General features: G+C 38.4%; 1 protein-coding gene across 1 annotated transcript in view; it reads right to left on the reverse strand.

Annotated features, from left to right (window-relative positions):
- Positions 1-16,012, reverse strand: part of LOC140143522 (coiled-coil domain-containing protein 174-like) — a 36,513-nt gene extending 20,501 nt beyond the window's left edge. The window contains exon 1 of the mRNA XM_072165352.1: positions 15,870-16,012. Within this exon, the coding sequence (XP_072021453.1) occupies positions 15,870-15,908 (39 nt within the window). The 5' untranslated portion in view covers positions 15,909-16,012. The remainder of the gene's footprint in view (positions 1-15,869) is intronic.
- Between the last annotated feature and the right edge of the window lie 660 nt (positions 16,013-16,672).

Here is a 16,672-nt window from a genome sequence, read left to right on the forward strand (position 1 = left end):
CCATTATTCTGTGCACCAAGCTGCAATTCCATATCTTCACAATTTGGGACCTAAGGCAATCATCCCATATGACAAGGTTGCCCCCACAGAGCCAGGGTAGTCAATGACTACCTGCAGAATATGGGAGTAGAGAGAATGGAATGGGTTGCCATCAGCCCAGACTTCAACCCGATTGAACACTTAATGTGTGACCAGCTTAGACCTGTTGTGCGTAACAGAGTAGCCAATGCAACCATATTGAATGACCTGTGACGAATCCTGGTTGAAGAATGGAGTGCCATCCCACAGCAATGTGTGAGCAGGCTGGTGAGCAACATGAGGAGGAGGTGATGGCTGTTCTGGCTGCGTATGGCTTTACCAACCGCTATTGAGGTTAGTGACCAGTGTTGTTTGAGCACAGAATAATGGTCAATTTGGCACATTCTGTTTGAGACCTCACTACATTCACAAGACGTCTACTCAGCCGTGAAAAAAGAGATCGTTTCAAATGTGGTGTCATTGTAAAGGGAAATAATGTGGCTATCCATTGATATGCAACATGATATGAAAATGTCACAAATAATTTGAGATATAGATGCTTGAAAAAACTTTCCAAACTTTCGTTGAGGAGTTTATATTGTAGGTATGCCAGGCAAACCTTAGTTAACACATTTGCTAGTCAGCGAAATTCGCCTAGACCGGGGACCAAACACAATACATATTTGTATAGAAATTTCAATTTTTTGTCAAGAACAGGTCGGTCAAGGAAACCTACATAAATATGTTTTCTATACTTCACTTGACCCAAATATATGATTTTTTATGGTGATGAGACACTCACACATGGAATTTAGAGGGATTTTGAGAGCAGTTCCATTAAAAAAGCTGCTATCATCATGAGACTAAGATCTAGAAACACCTAGACTGCGGAACTCAGTCCTCAATGATAGTCAATCATTTATCTTTTGGTCGTTATATGACTATCATTTGAGGACTGAGTTCTTATGATACATCTTCCGATGAGCAATTTCAGACAATAGCTTGGGATTAGTGGGGCAGAGGTTATCTATTGAATCCTTTCACCCGCGGGGTCACTCCCATGCATTGTGGCCTGTACACCATCAGCGATATTAAATTAATTTGAAAAGCACCCTAAACAAGGATTTAACCCTTGGCTAAAACGATACCCTTAACAGGAATTTTATTCCTTGTATCAAATTTCATACCCTAAATTTCATTTCCGCGATTAGCAATTGCAATTTTGCTACCCTTTTTCCAATTTTTCATGTTTTTGACACCCTAAACACGATGCAGCAGATTGTGCCTACCCACGAAAAACTACCCTTTTTACGCGTTTTCATTATCACGGATGGTGTACAGGCCACAATGGGAGTGACACCAATTTGGTGTTTGTTATGCTCCTCGAAATATGTACCTTAAGGTCTATGTCTGAGAAACACCCCCGTAATGCTATTTTGGGGAATTTTGCTAGCAGAATGGTGTGCGCATGCGGTGGTGTGTACCTCGGCCTCTACATCGCTGGTGATTTTTGGTCTTCAAAGTTCACCTTTTGGGCTGAAAATCTTCCTACAAGGTTCACCTTGTGGTACACATACTACCCTGGAACATTTTGAACCTATTTTTGGTGGTTGTTGTGACTCATAACATCATTATTTTCAAGCTTTCTTCTGGGTAATCGATCAAACCCAGAAGATACATTTTTGACTGTGTGTGGATCAACGTATTCTACCGCAAGATTTCGTCACATCGTAAATTTTTAAAGATGGCGGCCATCCCGGCGGGTGATATGGATGACTAAACTGTCTGTGTGTCGTGATGACAATGGTCGGTGGTTGTGAGTAACTTACTGGTGGGGCAGGAGGTTTCTTTTTGTCTTATTGTTTTCCATTTTCCTGTACAAAATGAAGTGCTCCGAATTGTTATTCATGACGATTTTCGTCATTGGAAGTGGTTTGCAACTACAGCGTTTGTATACAGATATGCATACAGGTGAACTCATTTCTAAGCAAGAGTAAAACCCAAGTTCCCATGTCTTCTGTGTGGTGAAGCAGCCAAATGGGGCCAGCGTGCAGTGGCTTGTGATCAGTGCCAAGGCTGGTATCATGCAGATTGCATGGACATGAACTCGGTAGTGTATCAAAACATAGCGGACGGTAGTAATGTATCTTGGATTTGCTGCCAATGCGGCCTTCCAAACTTCTCCAGCTCTCTGTTTTCAAGATCTGATATTGAGCTGTCAAACAGTTTTTCTTGTTTATCACCTGATTGTGACAGCATTACCAGTGAGTTTCCTAGCTCGCCTTTGGCTTCCTCATCTCCATCCACCAAATCCAAGGGTTACCAGAACCCTAGACCTACCTCCAAACCAAAAAGAAACAGCCTAAAAATCCTGGTTGTAAACTTCCAGGGCATCCGCAACAAAACTGCGGATTTGAGAGTTTGTATTGATGATAAAGACCCAGATATCATCATAGGGTCTGAGACTCATTTGAATGATTCTGTGAACAGTAATGAGCTGTTCTCATCCAACTTCATGGTTTTTAGAAAGGATCGTAATTTTGGTCCTGCCAAAGGAGGTGTGCTTATAGCAACCAAAAACGACCTCATAGCCACTCATAGAGTGGACCTTGACTCGGAATGTGAGGCGGTTTGGGTTTCAGTTGAACTTCAAGGAGCCAAACAAATCATCATTGGTTCATTCTATCGTTCCCAATTGTATGGTAACACTGTTGAGTATTTTGATCAGTTACGTGAGTCCCTTTGTAAAGCTACTAAAAACAAAAACAGCCAAATTTATTTAGCTGGGGACTTCAACCTTCCTGACATTGATTGGCTAACCCAATCAATACCACCTGGCTCTCAATATGTTGCCCTGTCTAATCACATGCTGGAAATTTCAGCTGAGTTTGGGTTGGATCAGATTGTCACCGAGCCCCGATGGGTTCAGTCTTCACTGACAATGTGTACGCATGATGGTTCCAATTAGGGGTACTTTTCAAGAAATGTCCATGAAATTTTCGAGGACAAAATTGTTCGCGATTGTCCAAATTAGGGGTGTTTTGGAGCAAAATTGTCCTTGAAATGAAAAATAGGGTGTATTTCTGGGGGACTTTCGTCCGCGTTTTCTCGATACAGTTTTCGTTATTGTACTCATTTCCCCGTGAAATAGTGGGGAAAATTCAAAAGCGTCCTTGAAATGGTAAAAAGAGGGGTATTTATTTCGGAAAAATGTCCTTGATTCCTCGTGATAAGGGGGTGAAATGAAAATGCGTCCTCAAAATGATAAAAATAGGGGAGGTATTTGGGGGCAAATTTTCCTTGATTTCGTGCAAAATAGGGGGTAAAATTGCTGCAAATGTACTCGATTCACTGTGAAATAGGGGTCATTTTCAAATCCTGGAACGGTCATACGTCCTACCTTTAAATACAAACTGAACCCACCGGGCACCGAGCCTACCAGGATTGATAATATCCTTGATCTCTTTTTTACCACCAATTCCTCCTTAGTGGAGAGCTCAACTGTGATACCAGGCATTTCGGATCACGACGGGATTCCCCTGATTGTTGTTAATTCAAAACCCATAACTGTTAAACCTAAACCAAGAAAAGTGTACAGCTATCACAAGGCTGATGTCAGTGCTATAAAAGCTGACCTCCTTGAGTTCAGTAATTATCTCACAACCAATGATAGTTCCAATTCAACTGTCGAAAGTATGTATACGGATTTTGAAAATAAAATCAAAGATGTCATGGATGCCCATGTACCAGCTCGAATGGTCAGCAAAAAGAACCTGACCCCTTGGATTGGTAAAGGTATCAAGCGCTTACATAGAAAAAAACAAAGGGCATACAACAGTTGGCGTAAACAACCAACACCTGACACCTTTGAAAATTTTCAGAATCAAAGGAAAGTGATTTATAATGAAACTAGAAAATCATACAGGAAATATGTAAATTCAGTTTGTCTTGACTCCTCAAAAAGATTTTGGTCGTTCATAAAGAGCCTAAAAAACGACTCTTGTGGAGTCCCCTTCCTGAAAAAGGATGGTGTAATTGTTTCTGGAAATATTCAGAAGGCAAACATACTCAATGATACATTTAAAAAAGTTTTCACGCAGGAGAAAGCTACGCTCCCTCCCACTTCACCCAGTATAAATGTTCCATCCATGCCCGACTTTGAGATTTCAGTTGAGGGAGTTGTTAAGCTTTTAAAAGATCTTAAGCCAAATAAGGCTTCCGGCCCAGATGGTGTACCTGCCCAAATTCTCAAACTCGCTGCTGATGAGGTGGCCCCTGCTCTTTGTTTGATTTTCCAAAAGTCTTTGGACACAGGTAACCTACCATCTTCCTGGCTCTGTGCTAACATCTACCCTGTTTTCAAAAAAGGTGATCGTTCAGTTGCTTCCAATTATAGACCCGTTTCGTTAACTTCCATCTGTTGCAAAACCCTTGAACATATCCATTCCCAAATAATGTCCCACTTTGATGAACATTCCATCCTCACCGATAAACAGCACGGTTTTAGGAAACACCATTCATGTGAATCTCAATTAATCCTTACGTCTTCCCTCAATTCCAGATCCCAAATTGATATGATTATTATGGATTTCGCAAAAGCATTTGATACTGTCCCCCACAAACGTCTCCTTCACAAATTAAATGGTATTAGAAACAAAACCTTCACTTGGATCTCAAATTTTCTCACACACCGTACCCAGAGGGTCGTTGTCTGGGGTGAGCACTCGACTTGGACAGAGGTGACTTCTGGCGTTCCTCAAGGTACGGTGCTGGGACCCTTACTTTTTTTAGCTTTCATTAAGGGATCTAAAATGAGCGTTTATTGCGTTTCGACAGTATTTTTTGTGGGACATGAGAGCACCTCAGACCTATCGAATTGCATTCTGAATACGAAGCATGTCTTTCTGATATTAAATATTTTTCATTTTTTGAAAATCACAATATAATACAAATTTTATGACAAATTATAAAAATTTGATATTTTTCAAATTTTGATATATAACAGTCCTCGAAGTAAATTATATAAATCTAATGATATATTCTTAAAGTGTATGTAGCAGGGAGGAAAAGCCGACGATCAATTGAAAATTTTGACCTTTCATATTGAAGATATGGATTTTTTCCCAAAAGACCTAATTTTTTTTGGGTGTTTTGGGAAAAAAATCCATATCTTTAATACGATAGGTCAAAATTTTCAACTGATCGTGGGCTTTTCATCGCACCTACATACACTTTAAGTATAAATCAACAGATTTATAAAGTTTACTTCAAGTACTGTTAAATATCAAAAATATCAATTTTTAATGATTTGCGAAAATGTGTATTAAATTGCAAATTTCAAAAAATCAAAATTATTTGATATCGGAATGACATTCTTCACATTCAGAATGCAATTCGATATGTCTGATGTGCTCTAATGTCCCAAAATAAATACTGTCCAAACGTTCATACCCCAGCCCTTAATGACCTGCTGAATAATATTACTTCTGAAGTTAGACTGTTCGCGGACGATTGTGTCATGTAGGCCTACCGTAATATTTCTAATCAATTTGACCAGGATCAACTCCAAGACGACCTTGACACCCTGGCCCAGTGGCAGGATGATTGGCAAATGCACTTCAACACCAAAAAGTGCTTTGTCATGCGGATTACACATATGTTCGTAATCCCAAGGTCTACAATTACACCCTAGGACAATCCCCACTGGAATCCATGGCGTGTCACGCTTATCTTGGAGTTGATATTACTAACAACCTAACCTGGAATAAACACATCAACCGTATTACATCTTCTGCAAATAGATCACTTGGCTTTATAAAAAGGAACCTTTACTCTTGCAACAAATCCATCAAAGAAAATGCATATTTCACCTTAGTTCGCCCACTCTTGGAGTACTCATCTTCAGTTTGGGACCCCCATACGCAGGATCTTATTAACAAATTAGAAAAAATTCAACGCAGAGCCGCAAGGTTTGTCGTCAATGACTACTCCAGACACAGCAGTGTTACTGAAATTCTCACCAACCTTCAATGGAACTCACTCAAGAACAGAAGGACAGTAAGCAGATTATCAGGTCTCCAAAAGTCAAGACAAAACCTCCTCGCCCTGCCGGTGAATGACCTCCTTCTGCCGGTCCGACGTCTGTCACAGCACCAACATCCCAACTGCTACCAAATCATCACATCAAACAAGAACTGTCAAATACAGTTATTTCCCCCAAACAGTCAAAGATTGGAACTCACTACCCTACTCACTACTCAGTAACCACCATAGAAGACACCAAGCAATTTAAAACAGCCGTCATAAGCCACCTCAACCAACAAGACTAGTAAATTTCATGCGCACACCTCATCCTGCGTGTATGACTCCACCAGGAGTGTTATGCAGTACATACATTCAGATTCAGAATCTTTTTGATGAAAGTTGATCTTTGAAAAGATGTAACTTTGCCACGGAAAGTGCTATGACAAAAAGGTTTTCAGTTTTGGCTTTCTTTACTCAAGGGCTTTAATTTGATATATAAAATGATGCAGTTTGATGGCAAATTTAAATTCACCTGGCATTAATACATGTATTGATGTAATAATCTATTTCATGATTTACACTGACTGTCATATAGATCGATGCTGACTTGGTGGAGAGAAGACGTGTTGTTGTAGAGCTCGGCATTTTCGAATTGTTTTTCAACCTACCCGAGAAATATGGACTCACCAATCTTCTCAGGAGTAGGCCAAAAACTACAGCGAGTACTCCAGGCCCTTGATGTTAACAGCCTTGAGCCACCAACTTGGACATTACGAGAAAACACAAAGAAAATCTACTTGGACATATGCTGGTTTAAATTTCCGCGCCTCGTATCAGCCAGCCTACGTGCGTGATCCCGGCGTGAATGCGACCAATGAGCTGGAACGAACCAGCACAACAACGCGCTGTGATAACCACGACAGCAAAAAATCACAAGGCTCGGACGAAGGGAAATATGACCGTACGGTAAAACAAGTTCCAGCGATCCACCAAAGAAGAAGAAAAAGAAGAAGTCACCATCAACCCAGAAACGGGATAGACAAAGACTTGCAAAATGGCTGAACACTAAGAAGAGCTCGAAAGTCGTCTCTGCTCAGCCATCTAGCCCCAGTAATTCAACGGATGCCGTGGAAATACCAGCATCAGCAGTGTCTACGTCTGGAGACCAGGCAGAAAATCTGGATGAATCTGTGACCACTGTTTCTGAGAAACCTCAAAATTTTAATCGTAACAACTCTCAATGCCCACCAACTCCCACCCATTTTGAACAGCAACCCCAGCCAAAATCTGAGTCTAAGTGCAAGACATGTGGCTAACTCCACAGAAATGGTACATTTTCATAAATTTTAAAAGTTCATTCAATGCTTCCAAGTTATTGTTTCCTGGAAAGTAGACTAACAAAGCTTTCAGAAACCACTTTTGTTTTTTGCCTTGCACAATTTAATATATTTTTATGACAATTTGAAGAAGTGGGAACTGGAACAGGTTTGTGTATCCCTAATTTTGCAGGAAATAGCTGATCTTATGAGTATTGCTGATCCCAGTGTACATGCACAAAAGATATGTATTAGTGGTTTAATATTAGCTTTGATATCTCTACTGCAATTCCAGAACAAAATTTAAACCCATCAGTAACATTATAAACGTATACTACGGCCTTCAAATGTGGGTATTGAAATGTCCCGTCTGTCACAGAAAAACATCAAAAAGTTGTTTATTTTCCATATTTTAATATATTTTTTGTTCAAAACTTAATTCCTATCTCCTATCAAGTAGGCCTCATATAAAAAACAAAGTAAAATTGTTCACTGACATTTAGTATAGATGATATTCCATCTCAAAATGTGTCCGTCTGTCACATTTTAGCATTCATACCATGTACAATCAAATGGGGGGAAATTTTCAAGTCAGAAATATTTGGTTTTTTACTTCAGATTCATATTCTGCACTAAATTTTGGCAAATAAAAATGATTTAATGCTCATTTTGACAATTAAAATTCCATCTGGCAGTCAAACCATTGTAAACACTAAAATTTGATCATTTTGATGGGTACTGGCTGTTTGAGGTTGACTCCCTTCGCACGAGAGGCCTCAAATGATGTTTACGGTAATATTTTATCATGATTAGATGTTGTTTGTAATTTCTGTATGAAAATAAATCCCACAAAGTGTATTTGAGCAACTCACCATTGCTCTAAAGATCACTGTAAAAAATGTTCAAAAATGGTCCTGTCTGTCACGTCCCGTCTGTCACGACTTTGGCGAGCCCAGGTATAAAAATCTCAGCTTTGTATTTTTTGAGTATGATGTTTACTGAGAGTTTATGTACCAATGTTTAATTTTGACAGCATTTTTCAATAAATCTCACTTGAGAACGGATAGAGTTTTGCAAGAATGTACTCTTTTTTTTAAATGGGTGCTTTTTCCGTCCGTCTGTCACGCTGTATTTCAATTTACAACCATACAGCCATTGAATCACTTGGTTTCATCTTGTGTGTTTTAAATTAAATTATGACATGTTCTCTTTGACTTGGAGTATAACAATTTGGGATATGTCTTGTAGATTTTTTTGTTGAGGCATTTGAAAAAAAAAGAGCCTATCTAAATGTCCCGTCTGTCACGCTGGAGTTAGCCACGTGTTGTCTGTTTGAAATCGGATTGTGTGGATGTATCTTGTGTAAAGGACGAATATGAAAGACAATTCATCTTACAAAAACTGGACCATTGCTTTAATCCTGGCTGTAAGATTTCAGCGTCTCAAGCGCTTGGAGGTCTGAAAAAATGCACCCGTTGCTCGCTTGCTAGATACTGTAGCAAGGCATGTCAGGCACAAGACTGGAAAACTCATAAAGCAATGTGTACAACTGCCAAATCTACTGAATAATTGTTGTTTTTCGCACACTCCTGAAAAACTATTTTTGCTACATGTATAGATCATATTGATCTTGTTTTTGGTTTTGTTTGGTCAACCACTGTCTGCAGTGAAGCATGCCGTGACTCTCTTTTGAAGATGGAGCACGTGTTAGTAAACTTTGTGGTATCGACGTTCTCTTCGTTCCCGAAGATTGAACCTTTTGTATTTTATAAATTGTTTTGACATAGAGATCGTGGGCCGTAATGGAGCCCTATGTACTTTTGAATGTTATATTATTTATTTTTTTTTCTGGTTGATATTGTTTTGTTTATCGCAGCAGCTCGCAGAAATGTATCACACTTTAGTGTCTTTGTTACCCTGTCATCAGGGGTGCGCCTGAAATAATAGGCGGGATGTCCTATCTATCTATCTATCTATCTATAGGTATGCCAGGTAAATTCAAATTTGCCATCAAACTGCATCATTTTATATATCAAATTAAAGCCCTTGAGTAAAGAAAGCCAACACTGAAAACCTTTTGTCATAGCACTTTCCGTAGCAAAGTTACATCTTGTCAAAGATTGACTTTCATCAAAAAGATTCTGCTAGCAAAATTCCCCAAAACAGCATTACGGGGTGTTTCTAGATCTTAGTCTCATGACGATAGCACCTTTTTTTAATGGAACTGCTATCAAAATCTCTCTGAAATTCCATGTGCGAGTCTCTCATCACCAAAAAAAATCATATATTTGGGTCAAGTGAAGTATAGACATCATATTTAGGAAGGTTTCCTTCTTAAAAAGCTTCTTTTAAATTTCAATGTAAATTTGTATTGCCGGTTTGGGCCATTTTGACTGACTAGCAAATGTGTTAACTGAGGTTTCCCTGTCATACCTACTATCTATCATGTAGGTATGCCAGGTGAATTCAAATTTGCCATCAAACTGCATCATTTATATATCAAATTAAAGCCCTTGAGTAAAGCCCTTGTGTATCGGAAGTCTCTTCTGGGCTGATGATTTAGTATTAATAGCTAATAGTGAAAATGAATTAAACAAAATGCTGGATTTACATGTAGCTGCACAATTTGCACAGGACTGGAAGTTAAACTTCAACTTTGATAAGTCTAATGTTTTGATCATGACCCAACGCACAGACAAAAATAAGCTTTGGAAATTAGGAGATCATTTTATTTCAGAAGTCGACACTTACAAATACTTAGGCGTTAAAATATCTCGTAACTTAAGTGACCATAGTCATATTGATGACGTAATTAGAAAGGGTAATCGACTTATAGCTTATGTAAAATCGATCATTGATAATTTTGACGACTTCAACCGTGTGTATTATGGTGATATTTTATGGCGGTCAATTGTTCTACCTTCCATTAATTATGCTAGCTCAGTTTGGGTGTGTAACAGTCAAAATGATATTGATAAATTGAGAGTTTGCAATTGCAAATGGCACGCCATATCCTCAGAGCTACCCGAAATACCCAGCAAGCCAAGCGCTATATGGTGATTTGGGATGGGTTCCTATTGCAACCACGCAGAATACATTCAGAGCTAAATATCTTTCTCGTTTAATTGATATGGACTTGCATCGTTGGCCAAAGCTTTTATTCAATTCCATGCTCAGTCTTCAGAACAACCAAAATACTGCGCGTTTCAAATGGTTAAATTGTCTCCAAAAAGCTCTGGATGATTTAAACCTGCACAATGTTTTGGAGAATGCCCACACAGGAAATGTCTCTAATAATTCGCATTGGGTCAGCTCTATCAAGCAAAACAACGTTAATATTTTCGTTCAAAATTGGCGCGACAAAGTTAATTCAAAATCATCCCTTTATGATTATTGTACCCTCAAGGACCATCCTGGACTCGAGAATTATCTCCTTGAAAGTACAGACTTTTACGACGAGGCGCTTAAATTTAAACTCCGCTCAAACACACTTCCACTTGAGCGCAGAATATGTAATTGGTCTCCAGACAACAATGGAACATGTATTCTATGTAATAATGGTATTGAAGATGTCAATCACTTCTTATTCCTTTGTAATGAACTTAAGAATATTCGCAATGATGAATATATGAAACTGGAGATTTCACTTGTAAATAATAATTGTCTGGATATTTGGGAACTATTTATCTCAAGTGATTTGCAAATGAAACTGCATCTTACCTTAGGTAGTACATCTTGTACATATAAGAATATTACCGATGCTCAATCCATATATTGTATATTTGATAACTATTGCAAATCATACGTTAAACGTGCTTGGAAGTTAAGGTCTGAAATTAAAGCACGTATCATTGCATAATGATTTTCCAATTTATTTTCAACGTTGCTGTACATAACATAGGCCATACATAAAACGTATAAATTGTGTATATATTTTGTTATCTTTGTAAATATTTTTACTTAATTTCTGTTAGCCATAAGTACAAGAAAAGCCATCTTGTTACTCTGACTTTCATACGACTGTTTAAATTAATTATATGATGGAAATTAGAGCGCTACATAGATCAGAAACTACATTTTTTTGTACCAGAGGGCATCCAGAGGCATATTGGTGCGTGCCTGTCACCGTCAGGGCCTGTCTGGTGCGGCATTTTAGGGTGCGCCCTCTTTCATTCTTGTCATGTCCCTTCTGTGCATTTGGGCCCTGTAGTAACTATTTGTTTAGTGCTCTGTGTTGAAATCATTAATTCTACTTTTTTTTTGTTTCAAAATATCCAACCTACATTATGTGGGTGTGGGGATCGTGTATGGTATGCGTTTGTGTTTACATGTTAATTTTGCTTATTCTATGTTATGTTTTGTATGAACGCACCGTCGGGTAGACGTGTGCCGCTGATGTAAAAGCGTATGTTCGAATAAATAAAGAAAGAAAGAAAGAAAGCCAACACTGAAAACCTTTTGTCATAGCACTTTCCGTAGCAAAGTTACATCTTGTCAAAGATTGACTTTCATCAAAAAGATTCTGCTAGCAAAATTCCCCAAAACAGCATTACAGGGGAGTTGCTCGATCTTAGTCTCATGACGATAGCACCTTTTTTTAATGGAACTGCTATCAAAATCTCTCTGAAATTCCATGTGTGGGTCTCTCATCACCAAAAAAAATCATATATTTGGGTCAAGTGAAGTATAGACAACATATTTATGAAGGTTTCCTTCTTAGAAAGCTTCTTTTTAATTTCAATGTAAATTTGTATTGCCGGTTTAGGCCATTTTGACTGACTATAACAAATGTGTTAACTGAGGTTTCCCTGTCATACCTATATCATGTAGGTATGCTAGGTGAATTCAAATTTGCTATCAAACTGCATCATTTTATATATCAAATTAAAGCTCTTGAGTAAACAAAGCCAAAACTGAAAACTTTTTTTCATAGCACTTTCCGTAGCAAAGTTACATCTTGTCAAAGATTGACTTTCATCAAAAGATTCAGCTAGCAAAATTCCCCAAAACGGCATTTCGGGGTGTTTCTAGATCTTAGTCTCATTATGGCCACGTGTTTTGAACTCGCCACCCTTAGCGTTACATCACAAATATTATGAATTTTTACACCAATCAAGTTTCAAATTAGAATATCTCCACAATTATCAACCCTAAACTAGCAAAAGTATACATTTTTGGAAAGCTGAAGGCAAAAGCAATTTAAATATACACATTTCAACTCATTGTACAGGGTGACCTTGAAGTTATTCAGGGTGGAATAAAAAAATTCCAAATAAAAAATGGGTCACTTCATGCATTGCTTATTACTAACTTGCAGTTATAAACTGAAAGTAAACAACATTGATTTGGTTAGAGGTTAGGGGGAGCCGACTGACTTTGGAAGAAAAAAATCACAGCTGTTTGGTAATCTCGGAATACAGGGTGTCCCAAAATATGTTCAAATTTTTTTACAATTCAACATATTTTGAACTGAAACATCTTAACTCTAACCCATACAGAAAAAGTAAGTCCATATTTAGATTCCTCATCAAATTTCCTCTCAGAAAATGTAAACTTGGACTATGATAGGATAAGTAATTAAAAATTTACAGCAACTTTTAGATTTTGAAGACTTCCGCATTGCTTACTACAGTGTTTAATATGAAAACGGGTAGTTTTGTACATAAAAGTTTGCATTTTAGAGACTAAACCAATCATAAAGAGTTCAAAATGATTAAAAACAATTAGCAGAGTTAATAATCTTTCAAAAGAGCTCTTAACCATGTCTGTAGCCCATATGGATGAAAAGATATGATCAGTTGATTCAACGCGCACACACAAAATCTTTATTTCCCATAGACTTTGCACATACCGCCACCGCCTCAACCGCCACCGCCTCAACAACCACCTCGGCCATTCTGAACTCAAACAACTGTAACTCCACTATCTTAGCTGATAAACAATTTTCCTTTGGAGGTCTGTTAGGGCACTCATTTAGCTACAAAATGACACCAAACACACTACATTTACCTTTTGTTAAAGCAGAGATATAACAATTTGAACGAGTCTTGGTTAGGAAAAGCGTAACAAAACCACCATTTTTGGGTGGCGAGTTCAAAAGCGCGGGCCTTATGAATATGATAGCAGCTTTTTTTATTATGGAACTGCTATCAAAATCCCTCTAAAATTCCATGTGCGCCTGTCTTATCACCATAAAAAATCATATATTTGGGTCAAGTGAAGTATAGAAAGCATATTTATGTAGGTTTCTTTCTTCGGCCAGTTGTTTTAAATTTCTATGTAAATATGCATTGACATTGTCGGCGAATTTGACTAGACGTTCGGCTTTTGTATCTCTTTCCTTGTTGGAAAGGTATAACGTTGTGGAGATAGGAACATGTACGACCATCCGGGACCTACTCTGCCATGTTTGGCTGAGTAACGCTACGTTGAACACGGTCTTTTGTGCCTATGTAAATTATCCTCTGACAGGTATTGTGTTGAGAAATGACCCCACGACTTTCACGTGCTTAGAATTGTACCATTGACATTTATCAAATTTTGACGTTCGGACAACGATCGGATCTTTCTATATATGCAGATCATATTCGTTAGCCTGATATCTGGCCTTTAAACTTACCAATATTCTTCAGAAACTTGGTCATACATCTTTACTGCATGAAATAGACGACATTTGTGTGATATTGGCAATGTCAAAGGTTACGATAATCTGGACTATTCTACATTACGGGGAGTCCGAAAATGAACTTTGGCAGGGGCTGAAATGCATTTTTACTAGCGCAATCTCTGTTTGTAACTAAAGCATTTGGAGTTCCAAGACAATCCAGCGTGTATTTTTTATTCCAACTGGCGGCCGGCCGGTCGGTCATGCGTGAATTATTCTCGTTTTATACAGGTGTTTTACGTTTCATGTTAATTTACTATTCCTAATCCATTACTCCGTTATTTATTCACCCTCAAGTAAAATGGACATGACGAGCCCGGGACATGAGGCGAGGACCTCGCGAGGTCAAATATAATCAGATGTGATTGCAGGCTACCCATAATGCTAAGCGTATGATGGGCTATGTATCGTATCCCACAAGCTACCACATAAAATCTCATGTAATCATGGTAATATACTGCAAAGCATTCTTGGTAGGGAAGATTGCCGCATCAGGTCGAGAGGTCAAATGATGTCAATGATGTAAATAACTGTAGAACCAAGCAATACCCTCCAAGTAAATGCAAGCGTTTTCACAGCAAATCAACAGGGATCGTCGAATTGAAGGTAACAGAAATTGGTACAATATGATGGTCAATATAGAGGTTCATTTCTATAGGTAGGGAAAGTGTGCATAAATGTGAAAACTATGTTTTTTCAAATGGAATTTTACAGCTCTTGCGAAATGGTATGACACCTGCCAAGTGACCCAGGAACACAATGAAAAGGTCAATTTTCATCATTTATTTGTTCCGGTTGCGTTCAACCATCTCCAACAATTTTTTCAATGGAAGTTCCTCTGGCCCTAGTGGAAGTAAAAACGGATACTATGGCCAGAGTTCTAGGGCTAAATTTGACTGACTAGCAAATGTGTTTTAGGTTTGCCTGGGATTCCTAGTCACGATTATGCACTTTCAGTTTCCCACGCGTTTGAACGGGAATTGGATTGCGTACTTTTTCGATGTCTAGTGAGCAAATTTTTTCATTATTTTGAGAAAATGATGTCAAATTTTCTATTCTATATTGTTTGGTAATAATGTATTTTGCCAATAGTAAGTTTAAAGTTGTAATTTTGTGTTTTTGATCGCAAAGATCGGATATTTTCGTTCGATTCAATTCTGAACCCTTCGCAAGGGTGCCGATTTCGCAGAACTTTGACGATAATTTTGCCTTTTGGACACTTAAATGCTTTCGATCCTTAATTTTGTTTCAACCGAGTCTTAAATTATCAAGCGCAATACAGTTGGTACCACATTTATATACATTGATGAAATTTTAAAGATTTTTTTTCAAGTTTCTAACCGGCGCAAATCGTTAAGTGTGTATTTCCCATTGACATCCAAAATGGTGTAAGCCAGTCCTCAATATACATAGGTACGGCGTATATAGGACTGGCAAGCGAGTCTAGGAATGAGGATTCCTATAGACTGCGGAACTCAGTCCTCAATGATAGTCAGTCATTTATCTTTTGGTCGTTATATGACTATCATTTGAGGGACTGAGTTGTTATAATATATCTTCCGAGGTGCAATTTCAGACAATAGCTGGGGATTAGTGGGGCAGAGGTTATCTATTGAATCCTTTCATGACCACTGAAGCATAGTCAAGCCTGCCAAGGACACTCGGCACAAATTGAAAGACCATCACAAAAGAATGCATGCATGTCAGGTCATCGACACCAATTTGGTGTTTGTTATGACACAAATTTTGTGTCTGTTATGCACCTCGAAATATGTACCTTAAAGTCTGTATCTAGGATTCCTATACATTTTGTATATCAATCATGACTGTAGTGTCACTGTACTTACAGACGATTCGTTCACGCCTATCTTCTTTCTTCCATCCATTCTAAATTGAAGATGACAATAAAGAAAACATGAGAATAAGTCACGTAAGTCGGACAAAATAGATGGAAATACTCAGGCAATATGTTTACGTACGTTCTTTTTCGTCCATGTAAGTTACCATGTAATTTGTTCCCTTCAAATTTAGAAGCACCGATTCATCTAAATGAGAACGCCCTCATTATTCTTCATGCAACTTGCAATTGGCAACTTGAGGGCTCTTGACCACTGAAGCAAAAAAAAATTAATGAGCCTGCCACTCCGATGACTTGATTTTAGTTTTGACAGTTATAGTTACGCTCCAAAAGACCGTGCAATAAGGCCGCCTTTAACCAGGCCTGCCTTTCCTTTAACCGCCTTTTAAGGGCGCCAGGATGTGCCCTGGTGATGGCACCATACAATATTTTGTCACGCCGGGTGAAAAGGCCCAATTAATAAAACTCTGGAAGTCAAGTCAATCAGGTTAAAAGCCCGGGGTTAAAAGCCATCGTCTGGATGAGCATTGATTTAAGATCCCCAGCCAGTGGTAATGCCTAGTAGGCCTACAAGGAACTTATACGATGTCCTCATTCACAAACTGATACTATCTGTCCATCGTATAAGGCTATTACCGTACGATAATGTGCTGAAGGAATATTACACAGTCAAGAATAGGCTCCATCATTTTTTTGTTCTGATCCCTCCCAGTCTCCCAAAACTTCAAAACATCAAAAGCGTTGCATATTTACTTACTTAAGACTGTCCTTTTTCACATAACGCAGACAAAG

This window comes from Amphiura filiformis, unplaced genomic scaffold (genome assembly GCF_039555335.1).
Source record: "Amphiura filiformis unplaced genomic scaffold, Afil_fr2py scaffold_22, whole genome shotgun sequence".
In the NCBI taxonomy this organism is placed as follows: Eukaryota; Metazoa; Echinodermata; class Ophiuroidea; order Amphilepidida; family Amphiuridae; genus Amphiura; species Amphiura filiformis.